Genomic DNA, 14,826 nt, shown 5'->3' with positions numbered 1-14,826 from the left:
TCTAATTAACAATTATTAATGATTATTTTTTTACAATTATTACAAAATATATTATTACAAAATAATAATATTATATATTCTTTTCAAAATGTTTCTTTTTCTACCAATAAAAGGAGTAAAAAATATTTTATCTCTTACAATTAAAACCCACTATATACATTCTTCAAGTGGAGTAACGATGTTCACGCATTTATAGCATGTATTTCTCTTAATACCGGATAGCCAATAGGAAAAAGAAGCAATCCCATCATAGAATTCTCTCTCTTTCTCGTCCTTTTCCAGAAGATCACCAGCGATCGCCATGTGTAACTTGATAAACAAGTTTACTCGAAGAAGCCAGTATCTTATATACATGCTTACACTGGGTGTTCCAAGCAGACTGAATACTAATTGTTAAACGTGCTCTGCAAAATAAAGCGTGCTTGACTATTTCGATTGACGAATGCGCTCGAAAAAAACGTTGTCCTGTCACTGACACGATTTTATATATTTTTTTTTCATTTTAATTAAATTAAAATTAAAAAATTGATATTCTTTTATAATCATTATGTATAATACATTATACATATATGTGTATAATTACTAACAGAATAATAATAGTTGATAAATTTTTTCAAAATAAAATCCTATCTGTTGCAAACAATCACAATTTAATAACTAATTAAAACATACGCGTTAAGTAAAGTTATTATATTTTAATAATTGTAATCATATTATATTTATTTTTTAAAATAATTTATAAATTTTATAATAATTTTATTTAATAAAACAATTTGTTGTGTACTCAACAAATATAGTCACGCTAAAGAGTAAAAATTTAAATGTCAACTATTTTGAAATACCAGGATTATCTCATCCATAAATTCTTACATACTTGATAATTTTCAAATAACATATCTTGTTCAGTGTACATTACTTGTCATTTTCTGAACTCTAAACTTTCACATGTATGGTTCATGACCGGTGAAAGGCACCAAGAGAAGAGAAATAAGACATTTTCGTGATCCCACGAGAACCCAATTTAATCGTGCAAGAATTCTAACACGTTGATCTCAAATATTAACGAGGTGATTAATTGAGATGTAGGTATATTGATAAAATATACACTATCAGCCAAATGTAATACATTTTGTCTTATGCGCGAACAATTCATTTAAAAAATAACAACAAAATGACGATTTTTTAAATAATTTCATTCGAATATTAATCAAGATTACAGATATTATAAATATTATAATTATTAATTTTAATAATTTAATTCTTGATTTATATATATATATATTTCAAAGCGTAGATGATGACTCTGTGATTAGATTATTAAATTGGATATCACATAGTATTAAAGATGTATTTAGAAAAATTAGAGAGATTAAAGAGTATAAAATAATCTAAGAATTGCTCTACGCATAATTAGAAAGTATAATCAATAATACTTAATCAACTAAGAAAAGGAAAGAGTGAGATTGAAACTTCTTCGACCAGCATCCGTAATCGCAGAAAGATCTCGATAGTGCATTTGGCGACGATTAATCATCTCTCGTGCAATTAAAGATATTAATTTCAATGCGACCGGACACGGCGATAAAATCGATTTTGGTGATCAATCGCGCGAGCTCTCCTGCTAATAATTCGAGTCGCGATTGATTTATGTGCAAATACAATGTTGCTCGCTTCCATGGTATTTCCTTTTTTCTCTCTTCCCTTTCTTTTTCCCTCTTTCTTTCTCATACTAGCAACTCGTACAACACGTTTGCCTTTGCATTCGCGAAAAATAAATGCACCGGCCATATGACACATCCATCTTCATTTGACGGCCTTGGCCCGGGTATCATACCGATGTTTTTGCCGACAAGAATTTGTGGGAAGCAATGATTTACTTATTTTTCTCCAATGAGAGAGAGGCGCGAGAAAGATGGATGGTTGTGGATAAAAAAATCGATGTTAATGATATAGAGTTTAAGATTCGAAAATATGTCTAACTTTCTCAGAAAAATTTAAAAAATTTTTGAAATAGAATTTTTAATTTTAATCTGTTGAGAGATTTATTAAATTTGTAAATTGTCTTTTACTTTTTTTTTTAAATAAAATTAAATACAACAATCTACAATTTAATAAAGCCTTATAATGTACATAATAATGATTTACATAATAATATGTATAGATTAATTTATAGAATGCACTTCACTAACTACAGTTTTATAACATTACAACTAATTTATATTTCTTTTATAACTTGTATTTATAATTTATTGCATAATACTTATAGAAAGGGGAACTGAACTATAATAAGTAATATATTCTTGATTATAAGTAATAAATAATAATAAAAAATCAGTTAAAGATTTTGCGTACTTACTCGTATAATCGTATATCATCCGTTGCGTCCAGCAACGTCGTCTTTATATCATACATTCAGTACATACGCGCAAAATTCCGCAAACACTATTTGCGAACTTCTATAAGAGATACTGTAGACAATAATATCACAAAATAGCGTTTTCAAAAGCTACTTTCAAAAATCACTTAAAATTCTTTGCCACGAATAAATTTGTTATTGTAATTGGACAAATATTTCGACCACTTCTTCTTTTACTGAATTATCATTGAATTCTTTTTATAGTAAATTCGTGTACTCGTACATATACATTTATACAATATGAATTTAAAATATTAAATTAAATATTTAACATTCTCGGTATTCTTAATTCTAATCTATTTATGGAACTTAACAAAGATCCTAGGTTCTTTTAGAGCCATGGGACACAAAAATGTAAGCAGTAATTAGGAAATCAACATGTTGGATTTGTTACTGTTTACGATTTTTTACTGTTTAAGTTTTTTTGTATACTATAGCCCTTACTGTGCAAGGTCATCAGCCTAGAGACTGCAATTTAAAGATGGTTCCGCATCACTGGGAACTGCGGTACGCACCCAAGTAGTCTAATAAGAAATACAATGCTTAACTGCACTGTTTAAAAAATTTGCAGAGAGAATATATCCTTAATAATTAATTCAATTTAAAAAACTATTAATAAGAGTAATATTAATAATAATAAATTTCTCTCTTCCTACTGTTATGTAATCAATTTCTCTCTTCGTAGGAATTATCTTTCTTATAACTTTCTTTTTCTCAGCTATAAGTTTCTTTTCATAATGACTTTTCTTTCGTAAATATTAAAATTTCTTTTTCTCTTCTTTTTCTTCAAATTTTTTCTCCTTTTCAATAATTGTAATAATAATAATGTTTTCTTCTTCTTTAATAACTAAAAGTTTCTTTCCCTTGATCAATTCTTTTTAATTAATGTTTTTCTTATTCTTTTAAAAAAAAAATATATATATATATTGTAATGTAAATATAAACTATCACTGATCGTAACTACGATCGGTGCAATCTAACGTGGATTCCTGGCGCGCGTGTGTTAACGTCGACGTGATTCTACTGCCGAAGTGATCAGGTTTGCTAATCGCCTCTTTTCTCGATGAGCAAAAGAATTTTCTTTCTTTGTGCGCGTATGATCACTTGCAGAAAGCACCGATTTATCGATAAACTTAACTTTATCGATAAAACTTCGCGTGAAATGCAACGTCGATCTGAATATCGTAAAACTGACAATGAGTAAGAAGATTGCGGTGATGTATAAAGCACTCAAAGAATTTTAAGCATCTCTCTTACCTAATTTAAAGTCAAAATTCTATCTAAAGCACAACAAAAAAATTTCGCAATTATTAAAATTTGTAAATTAACTTTTGTAATTTTTCCAGAAAAAATAATTAATTTAAATAATCTAATAAAACTTATTAACTTAATTAAAATTATTGTACACCTTTTATTCCTGATAATTTCGGATACTAAGTAACAATCAAAATCAAATAAAAATAAAAAAGAAATAATCCGAGAAATATAATTGTTCATTAAAAATTTTAATTTTAATTTTAATTATACTTCTTGCAACCAAAAAATGTTATCAATAATTTGTGATTAAAAAAAATAAAGGATAAGTTGAATTCACGTTGATAAAGAATTAACAGATAAAAAGATAAAAACAATGTAGCAATAATTTCTATTAAATTATATACTATTAACTAGTCTCAATTTATTCTATTATTATTATAGTTTCCAATTTATTATATTATCCTTGTCTTGTCAGTTATTAATTTCATGTTCCTATTGAAGTGATCATTCACTTCATTAGATCCCGATATCCATGTCGTCCGAAATATTCTGTTCAATCACATAGATTAGAAAATAAATGTTTTATATAAATACACATATTAATTATTAAACCAACAACAGTCTTGCCGACATCATAGAATTTACGCTCACTCGATCAAAATTTCGATATTCACATTATATTATTCATATAATAATAATAAAGACAACTATTTAGCCTTCCTTGCTTAATACAAAAAGTAATCTTATAGTTTTATTAGTATATCATTTCTCTACCAAAAATATAAATAGCTCACTCTGTCAAAATCCATGTTGCTCTCCAGTATTATCATTCATTACCCAAATTATTCTCGATCTTGCCTAACAATTACGGTAATTAACTTACGATATTCACATCGTCATTCTACTTCCGAAGAGGATTTAAAACTTTGCCTCGCTCCCTTTTTCGCCGAATAAAATCCGTTATTTCGATGCGATTTTTGGGGTCTTGATATTTTTAAGGCGATTCGCGTTATCATTGAGAGCGGCCTAAGAAGAGGACTTAGAATTCGCGTAGAGTTGAGCGCGGGCGTAATAAGAGACTGCCTGCTGACGGCGGTAGCCGCGGTTCGTGCCCACAAGCAGCAGCAACACGGAGGAGAACAGGGCAGGGTGAGATGACCCCTCTCTCCTCTCATACACCGGAAGGCTTCAGGCCTGGGCCCCGTTCCCGGCCCCGGCCCCGGCCCCGGCCCCAGCCACCGCGTGCAAGCGGGCCCCGCTGGCGGAGACCCCGCGGCGAATCCAAACGCTCAGTTTGCTCCCTCCTTCCCTCCCTTCCATCTTCTCTCAAGCGCACACTCTCTCTTGTCGTGATGAGGTTCACGATGCCGCAATCGGCAGACTGAGATCGAGAGGGGTCCCCACGTGTCGGGAGAGCCTCTCGACTACAGTCGATAATAAAGCAGCCTTAAATAGAAATCGTCTACATACGATGAACTGTTTTTTTTTTATTTTTTAAGAGCAATTATTTTCAATCTTTGCTAAAAGAGTTATCATTTCTGTCGTTATATAAAAAGCTTGTTGATATAAGAATCTATGTATCTACCGTAGATTCTCAAAGAATTTAATTTCACAATTTATGCGTAATCTTTTCGTGATCCAATCTTCTAACTTAATTAAAAAATATCTTCACAAAAGTATAGATAAATTTCTGTTTTAAATTTAATTCTTTTGGTACTTACCTCGTCGGGAATCGAATGATCAGAATGGTGGGCCGAGTTTCTTCAATTTCCTTAACAATTCCGGTTTAGTTGTCAATGCCTTATAGATAGACTCAATTAATACTTTAGTTTGATCGTAGGGTGGAAACGGCATGCCTTCGAGATTGTAGACGTAAACGGCGCCCTCAATATCAGCGACCACTAATTGATTCCCGTTCGCTGTAAAACTAGCAGCAACTAATCTCGCTCCGTTCGGTGAATTCGTTATAGATGCTGGAATATGCGTTTTTCTGTGGATATCCCACACGCAAATCTGGTCGTTTACAATGCTGGCGATAATAGTGGAACTTGTAGGGCTCCAACAAGCGTTCCTTACGCACGCCATCGCTGTCGATAGGGTGATAAGTGGCTCAGTAAGACTCTCTGCCCAGATTCTGACGCACCAATCAGCGCCGCAGGTTAAAAATAATTTCTGACAAAAGGGCGAGAACTCAAATGAGTAAATTGGACCGTCATGCGCCAGAAAACTGTCCACGTGCTGACGCAAGTAAGTCGTGGAGCATCGATAAATACAACCTTCATCGGAACCGACAAAGTAAATGTTGCTGACGATGGGATGTCTTCGGAGAATAAGCGCACTCGATTGGCGATTGATGGGCACATCGTAAGCCACACAATGATCTGTTCTAGAAACCCCGCTTAGTTTACCTTCGACTCTATATAGGCGCATGATCTCTGTGGCAAACAAATCTTCTGCGAAACGGTAACAGTATACCCGGCCATCTTGATCACTGGTGTAAATTTGTTCTTGGTAATTAAATTGTTCATCACCGCTCCACCATTGAACCTGGTGGAAAAAATTAAATATTATTAAAGTTGTACTGTAAATTTCAGAATTAATAAATAAATTAAATATAGTGCGCATAGTATCAAAGTTAGAATAATAATGCCGCAATAAATAACATACTTACTTGCCAATGTGGTGAGCAAGCTGTCGATGTCTCTTTATGACTCTGCCTGATGACATTCACTTCCTTTGTGCTAACATCAATAACTTTCACTCTTCCATCATAGAAACCAATCGCCAGAAGATTCGGTCTTTCTCTGCTCCAATCGATATCGGATAACGGACTATCAAAGTCATACTCGCGACCAGGTTGGCTAGGATTTTTGGCGCACCAGATTAACAGTACTCCGTCCGTCTTGTTGGATCCGGTTTTAGCGCCATAAGCAACAGCGAGGACACTCGCGTTGGCCGGACTCCAGCGAAATGCAGTCACAGGACGATTGTGCACCATTTCGAATGCAAATGTCCATAGCAAATCCAAGTGATAATCAAATTCCAGATCCAGAGCGCATAGATCGCGTTTAATTAAGCCATTAAAACGTTTTTGCGCCTTTGCGAATACATTGTTTGCGATTATACGTTCCATTATGCTTGCCGCATCTAAAAACCCTGTCTTCTGACAGATATGAGACAATTGCTCCTCGAGGCTTTGATCAAGAAGAACCTTTGTTTCAGGTTCAGGGAGCTTGTATCCGAGTTCCTATTACAAAAAAGATAAATGGAGATCTCTTTGACATCTTTTGTAAAAAAATGTCTACATTTTTTAAATTTATCTCTATTTATTTCGTTAAAGAATACTATTCATTTTCCGAAATATAAAAAATTAAAAACTTTAGAAAATCTTTAATCTTTAAATATTCTTCTTCTCTGTATTTCATCCTGTGTAAAGAACGCATTGTATCTATCATTTCGAAATCCTTTCTTTATATTTAAAGGTTTTCTCTAAGTTACGTTAATTTTTCGTTTATAAAAATAATATGACAATATAATTTTTCAATTATCTACACATATATATGCACATATATAGTATAAATGTTTTTCTTAATTTTCACGATTTAATGAAAATGCATAATTGCTTTTTTAAAAAGTTCATAATTCCACATAATTTGTACCTGCGCTTCTCGCATTCGACGTATCGATTCTTTCGTGTGTACCATCATACGTCCGTTCTTCTCTATCATCAGTTCCGGTGCCGCATAGGTATCATGGATCACCCAGTTATTCACAAACATCCCTTCATTCCTGCGGGACCTCAGGCCGCAGTAAGTGCCACGTGATTTCGTCAACAAGTGTATCGTCTGCGTCTCGACATTCAACAACTTCCGATCGGAGCCCGGACCTACTGTTACATACTCGTAATTCTCATTTTCCTGTTTTATCGCCTGTCCTTCGGGCGTTCGCAGATCCTCAGTCAACTGCGGCATCTCAAATAGAAAGAATGTCTGCGTTTCCTTTAAGGTGATTGTCACAGTTTCCGGACGTATCGGAAATATTGCCGAGTCGTCGCTGTAAATAAATATTCGACATTAAAAAAATATCCTGTATTTATTTAAATTCATTTTACATATATCCCAGATGACTATTTCAAGACAGTCTAGGACTGTTTTAAAAGTAACAGTTTTATAATAATTAATATTATAATTTTTTTTGTACTCAACAAAATACTCAATAAAAATGTAACAAAAAATTATATATAGTGTTGAGTACAAAATTATTAAGTTAATATTAATTAAGTTATTTTCAGTTGGTGTCGAGTAAATTATTTCTCATAAAAATACGATAATGCTCCAAAGTTAAATTTACGTCGCTTAGAAATAATTAAAACATATAACATAAACTACTGTTACCTAGGTAGAAAAAATGGCAATGGCGCGACATCCTCAACCTCCTCCGTGGGAAACTCAAAAACTTGCGTCGATAGTAGACTTTCTATCTGTAAATGATCGGATGGAATTATAAAAGACTGAAAAATGGAAGAACTAGCCCTGGGACTGCTGGCTTTCGAAGAAATTATCTGCTGGGAATCGCTTTCGATGGTCTCCAAAGCGGTTATCTGATTATCATCGATGGTGCTAAAGGCTGCATGGACTAACGGCTTTGGTGTGACATCCACGTTCTCGTGAATGATCCGAAAGGCTTGTCGTTGTTGAAGAAGTGTCGAAGCGACATTCCGAGCGCATCCCGTCTTGCGGACTCGTCCAAAAGCACCGAGCTTTATCTTGGACGAAGTAATGCTCGGAAGCCTGGAGGATGTTCGTTGCGGCGATTCGAAGTCACTGGTTTTCATTCTGCGAATTCCGAATGAAGTTTTTATAGATCCAAACGTCTGGAGCAAGATCTGATTTGAGTAAGTAGTAAAGACGCGAGCGGAGTTTTTGGAGCAAATGCAAGTATTTACCGCCATTTTCCGCGGTTCCTTGGAAACGCGAAAATGGCGGTAATTTAATCAATTTTAAATGTATATACACATACAGACTGAAAGAGAGTTTTTGTAAAAAAAAAAAAAACACAGAAATGTACACCAAATACTTAAAAAAAAATGTTCGGACTGTATATGCAGGAAACAGGAATCTTAAAGAGTCAAAGAACTGCATACAATTTATTTACAACAAAAGAAATATTTTTTAACAATTAGCATTAAAATTTTATCAACATTATGTTTATAATTATACTAATATTGTTTATTATAATAAAGTTATATTAATAATTACATTTTATCTTATCGAATCCACAAGGCAATATATTTATATTTAAGTCAAATTTGAGCGAATTAATCTTGCTAGAAAGATTTTGAAAACTGTACGTCATTCTATGTGAGCCAATGTCAGATGCCACCGTGTAATCGAGTTAAAAGTTAACGGAATATGAACCGAATTGTCTATTATCATTAGGCATACATAAGAAGATTGAAAATCACTCCGATACGAATTCAAAAGTAGAAACTCAGTGTAAGTGCAGCTCTACTCGCTACACCTTGAACTAGATAGCATTTTTCTTCCCCGGTTATACATAGCCGTTCTACGTGATAATTCCAGGGTGATCGATAAAATGACTTAAGATAACGTAGTAATATGTCAGAAACGCTAAACGTCGTAGAATCTAATATATCTATTACGCGGTGCGCGTTACTCGCGTAGGTAGACGATGTCAGCGAAAGGAAAGAAAAGAATACACAGGAAGCGTGAAGGTGGTGGAAACGGGGGAGGTGGGGATGGCAGCGACAGTGATGTGGTAACAGCTGTAGCTTCAAGCTTTTTTCGAAGAATTTTCGAACAAAATCTGTATTAGTGTTGTTTTTTTTTTTTATTTTTTTTTTATTTTTTTATACGTATAATCATAACATTGGCAACTCCGTGAATCGTATAGACCACGTTGGAATAGATCGAAAGTTGGAGCGTTGGATATCCCACAGGAGGCCAGACACAGACGAATTCGCGAATGTCGCGGTGGACGCGGTGGATTGCGGCATATATAACTGCATATAACGCGCAGTGCGGACGAAACAGCTAAATGTGGTGTCGGCGTGAGCACTTGTGACGCGCGCCATGTCGCGCGTTCCCAGCTGATCCTACGTTTGACATAACGTGCACGTATTTCCCGCAGGCCGTTCCGTTCAACTGCAGCACCGAAAATAGCGTAATTACGAGGAAGACATAGCCGCGCGTCTCCCTTGATGCGTGATTCAACCGTGATCTAGTAAAAATCCGAGAGCTGTTCCGAGAGAGAATGGCGGATCTGGATGACTTATTTCACACGGATCAATATGTAGGCCCAGAGCGTCTTACTGATTTGTGTTACAAACTGATCTGCGAGAATCTTGACATTATCTCGACAAAGGGAAGACGCGGCCATCGGATACTACGAAAGGGAATAACCTTCCCGAGCGAGATATGCGACAAGATTATAGAATATGCGCAACGTAGTGAGGCGACCGAGGATGACGATTGCTTTTTCTCTATTTTCAAAAATCTAGCGGCGACCCGACTGAAGCACGTTAAGATCTCTAATTGCAGCCTGACCGACACTTCGGTCCAGACGCTTGTCAGCCACAAACTTTATGATTTAGAACTCACCGATTGTAGTAATGTAACAGAAATCTCTATCGAGCATATTAATGCCAATTCAGAGAACTTACACAGTTTAGCGTGTTATGGAAATTCGATGATCATACCTTCTAGTTTAAGTGCCTGTAAGAAATCACAGTAATCCATGTATTATATACTAACGTGATCCGACATGTGGATTATTAATTAAACTATCTATAATCTTTGTTACAGCCGGCTCGTCCAACAATTACGTCCAACAATTACAATACTATGGACGAGATTACCAAACACGAAGATACGTTTTCAAAACGCCGAATTTAAAGCGACTGGCATTAGCATATGTAGGAATACCTTCATCAGAATATACACTGCTACTAGCAGGATTAACGAATTTGACGCATCTAGATTTATCCAATAGCTCTAACATTGATACTTTTGAATTTTATCACTTGGTACCAAATTTAGTATCCTTAGCTTTGTACAACGTTAAGGTCAATACTGAGCCAAAATCTTTTGTTAAGAACATCTGTCAGTTGAAGAATTTGAGGTATATTATATAACTTGGATTATACTTAAATAATATAGTTGTTACATTATCTATTAATTAGAAATTTTCTAAAGGTACAAATATACAGTTAGATGATACGCAAAACTATAAGCTAAACTAATATTAAACAATATAGATTCACACAGAATATTTTTTTAGGCACTTGGATATTTCTCAGTCGTGTCATAAACAGGGACAGTTTGAGAATCCTAATAAGATCTTATCTGACCTAGTGACTGGTCTACCTCAGTTGGTTTCTTTAGACATCGGCGGCACAAACCTTGCAGGAAGAGGTGTAGCTGAGCGTCCCATAAATACAAATATTGAGGACACCAATTTTGGACAGCTTTCCGATATACCAGGACTCGCATCTAAAATACATAAGCCATTACAATTTTTAGGACTTTATGGAACTACTCATGGTGCTTGTAGAAGACATGATATACCAGCAAAAGTGGTAAGATGTACAAGATGTTTTATAATTCATGCCTACTAATTACAAGATGAAAAATTTTTAACTATTTTTTGCTGCTTCATTGCAAAAAAAAATTAAATAAAAAATATTTTTTATTTATTTACATATTTTCTCATGACTTGATTTAGGTCGCTGGCGATGCAAATGAGGATCAAATACTGATCGCAGCTCATGTTTGTATGGACAATAAACAAGAATTATTGCAAAAAGTATTGAGCGATTTATACCATGTATTTAGATTTGAAAATTGTCATAGAATGGATCAAGCGCTATGTACTGTATTAGAAGCGATGGAAAAGCATCCAGCTCAGAAGCATATACAAATATCTGGAAGGTATGTGTATAGATATACATTCTGTAATTTATAAATTACCAGAGAAACAACTGCGATATTTGTGGAAGCAATTGTTAAACTTACATCAATAATTACAATTTTAATTTTATGTCGTATATAACAGCGCCACGTTATTCTATATAGTAAAAATGAAGGAAAAGGGTGAATTAGTAGCACGAATGAAAAAAAGGATTATCAGTACTCTCCTTGCTGGTATGAGCACACATAGAGATGAAGAAACTATGATGCGGAACGGTTGTTTGGCATTGTGTCAATTCCGCATACCACATGACGTGGTTTGTATTATTTTATTTTTTTTAATATTGCATATTACATGATTAAATATTATTAGTTTTTTATATTAAATCTTTTGCAATCAAATTATATAGAATATATTATAAATAGAAAAGTAATATCTTTATGTAATATAATCCTTTATCAATTTATTTGTATAGATGTCCAATTATGAAACCCTTGTAAAAGTACTTTTACATTCAGCCAAACACTCAGAACCAGAAAGTTTCGTTCAAAGAATTGGCATATATCTATTGAACTCTTTAGCTTGTCAAGTGGAAGGTAAAGAGAAAAGATTACTTGGCAAATTGGGTTGTGTTAAGACTATGTTAGAATTAGTGGAGTACAGGGTGGAAACAAATATATTCGACGATGTATTAGAAGTCGCATGGTCGACTATGTGGAATATGACAGACGAAACGTCTATAAATTGTGAACGATTCTTAGATGAGGAAGGCATGGCACTTTTCCTGAAATGTGTACAGGTACGTTATATATATTTGATTATAGGCACCACAGAATGTACTTACAATTAGTTTAAGCTGTGTGTATGGCGTGTAATTTTCTTTCTATTGCATAATAAATATTCTCTTGCATGTCTAGCAATATCCACATAAAGAAGAATTATTGAGGAATATGATGGGTTTGCTCGGAAATGTGGCAGAAGTCGAATATCTTCGGATCCATCTTATGCAGGAACGATATGTAACTGTCTTCGCCAATCTATTACGCTCTAATAGTGATGGAATCGAGGTATTTCTTTTTTTCTTCTCTCACTTTTCCTTTTTTCAATTTGTTGTAAATTATTTATTTCAGTTTTACTCGAACATTTTTTACTGTTCGCAAATTTCTAATATGCTCTTAAATATATATTTTTTTCGATTTACATAGGTTCCATACAATGCTGCTGGTATATTGGCACACATGGCATCTGATGGTGTCGACGCTTGGACAATAGATAAGCCAACTCGTAAAGAGGTTCTTAAATACATGGTGCAAGCAATTGAAAGTTGGGACTTAAATGCAGAACGTAATATTAATTATCGTTCGTTTGGACCATTATTACGTCTATTGGATGTGTATCATACTCCTCCATGTCAACATTGGGCTGCTTGGGCTCTTGCTAATCTCACTAAAGTATACTGTATGTATGCAATATTAATATTTCTTATATCAAACACTTTAAATTATTTGCTGTTTTGCTATTTTACGATATAATCCGATTTTTTTAGCATTCAAGTATTGTGCATTAGTAGTGAAAGAAGGAGGATTAGAGAAACTACATACAGTGATAGCGGATTCCAGACCATACGAACGTATAAAAGAACTCGCAAATTTGGTGATTGAAAATTGCTGTCAATACGAGAGCCATTCCGACGATGTAAATGTTTCTCATTCAGTCTTAGATTCGGAATATCTACGTCTGGATGGCTAAAAAAGATCTTAGTAACATCATTATGCACGTTGCATAACTTATATCGTTTCTTTAGGCAAAACAAATTATGATTAGTACTACAATTTGAATGGATAATAGCCGAGGAATAATTACATAGACGAATCAGAAAAACATGAGTGTGTTACATTAACTTGATAATAATAGATCTGTTCTTTGTAGTTGTACTATGTCACACTTTCTGCACTTAAAATATGAAATAAGTATATAATTAGACGGAGAAAGAAAAGAAACGACAAAAAGTACAAAAAGTGTAGCTACAAAGAACGAACCTATTTTTTCGATTAAAAAAAGGAAAGGGATGGATGCTCAATATTATAATTACAAAAGTTGTGTATGCATATGTATGTATGTACGTATTTTTTTGTGTTATATGTGTGTGTGCATGGATTTGTATGAAGAATAAGTATTTTGAAACGAATATTCAATTTTATCCGCAAATATTTATCTTATATATTATTGCTAGTAATTAATGATGAACTACACCAAGAATCTTTCATCCAATCGCGATGTACATACGGTGTCACAAATGTTTTGCCATAATATTAATTTGATTATAAATATTATTTTGAGCACATTCAAGCAGATATGTCTAGACATTTGTGCATCGTAATTGCGGATTGTTGATAAAACAACTAAATTTATATTGATTTAAAAAACGGAGTAAATACGAGCTACTATTTACTGTTAGTCGAATGTGGTTATGCTCATGCATGTAAAATACAGATGCTAAATTCACCGACAGATAAAATTCTCAACAATGCATTTGTCACGCCGTGTGTATGTGTACATACATACATAATACGCTTTTAATATATAGTCGAGCCTCCATATTCTGTACATCCCTATACAGGGATGTACGTCCCTATTCTTAGGCCCAGTTGCACCAAAATGTCACTTTGGTTTTAAGAGAGACTTAAAACTCTGTTTATCTCGTTTTAAAGCCAAAAAGAGAGAGACAGAAAGAGTTTTAAGTCTCACTTAAAATCAAAGTAACGTTGATGCAATCGGGCTTTAGACATCTAAATTTTTGAAAATGATTACTGAAATCGCGAAAAAAGATGGCTGCGTTCAGCAGAGAAAGCAGCTTTGCAACTGTGTAAAATTCTTCAATATGACTGGTCTTACCCTTAGTTCCTCATTGAGTCTAAATGTATAAACCAATCATATTCTAGAATTTTACAACAGTTGCAAAACTGCTTTCTCTGCTGAACGCAGCCAGTGGATTAGATAAGAGGAATGGAGGAGAGAGAATAAAATTGATTTGTAATAATGAATTAAATTAAGGAGGTACGACTACAAAGAGCGAAAATGAATAATCGCAGCTAAGGTTTGCACGTTTATTATACTTGTCTTTAACTAATCGTATTGACTTTCGTACAATATGTGGATGTTCGGTTTTTTTTCTCTTACTTTGCTTTTCCTTTTCTTGTAGATAATAGTATAGATAATTCGTT

The 14,826-nt window shown here is 33.9% G+C and overlaps 2 protein-coding genes across 5 annotated transcripts in view; one reads left to right on the top strand and one right to left on the bottom strand.

Moving 5' to 3' along the window:
• Positions 1–8,687, bottom strand: part of LOC108745800 (WD repeat-containing protein 78-like) — a 31,668-nt gene extending 22,981 nt beyond the window's left edge. The window contains exons 1-6 of one of the 4 annotated variants that reach the window (XM_018482165.1): positions 8,619–8,687; positions 8,068–8,508; positions 7,333–7,726; positions 6,345–6,920; positions 5,395–6,220; positions 209–404 (exon numbers count right to left, since the gene is read on the bottom strand). In XM_018482165.1, the coding sequence (XP_018337667.1) occupies positions 5,414–6,220; positions 6,345–6,920; positions 7,333–7,726; positions 8,068–8,507 (2,217 nt within the window). In that variant the 5' untranslated portion in view covers position 8,508; positions 8,619–8,687 and the 3' untranslated portion in view covers positions 209–404; positions 5,395–5,413. Of the gene's footprint in view, positions 1–208; positions 405–4,556; positions 4,837–5,394; positions 6,221–6,344; positions 6,921–7,332; positions 7,727–8,067 lie in introns of those variants that run through there. The other 3 variants (XM_018482163.1, XM_018482164.1, XM_018482167.1) reach the window with 3 other exon arrangements.
• A 557-nt stretch (positions 8,688–9,244) lies between these two features.
• On the top strand, positions 9,245–13,705 carry LOC108745763 (protein zer-1 homolog). Its single transcript, XM_018482101.1, has 9 exons — positions 9,245–10,409; positions 10,498–10,813; positions 10,973–11,270; positions 11,417–11,622; positions 11,747–11,918; positions 12,078–12,401; positions 12,520–12,669; positions 12,808–13,060; positions 13,149–13,705. Exons 1-9 carry the CDS (start codon positions 9,947–9,949, stop codon positions 13,349–13,351), a joined length of 2,385 nt encoding a protein of 794 aa, XP_018337603.1. The 5' UTR covers positions 9,245–9,946; the 3' UTR covers positions 13,352–13,705.
• Positions 13,706–14,826: the final 1,121 nt, after the last annotated feature.

This window comes from Trachymyrmex septentrionalis, unplaced genomic scaffold (assembly GCF_001594115.1).
Source record: "Trachymyrmex septentrionalis isolate Tsep2-gDNA-1 unplaced genomic scaffold, Tsep1.0 scaffold148, whole genome shotgun sequence".
Lineage (NCBI taxonomy): Eukaryota > Metazoa > Arthropoda > Insecta > Hymenoptera > Formicidae > Trachymyrmex > Trachymyrmex septentrionalis.
The sequence above is the reverse complement of the archived record's forward strand: the minus strand, read 5'-3'. Positions and strand labels throughout refer to the sequence as shown.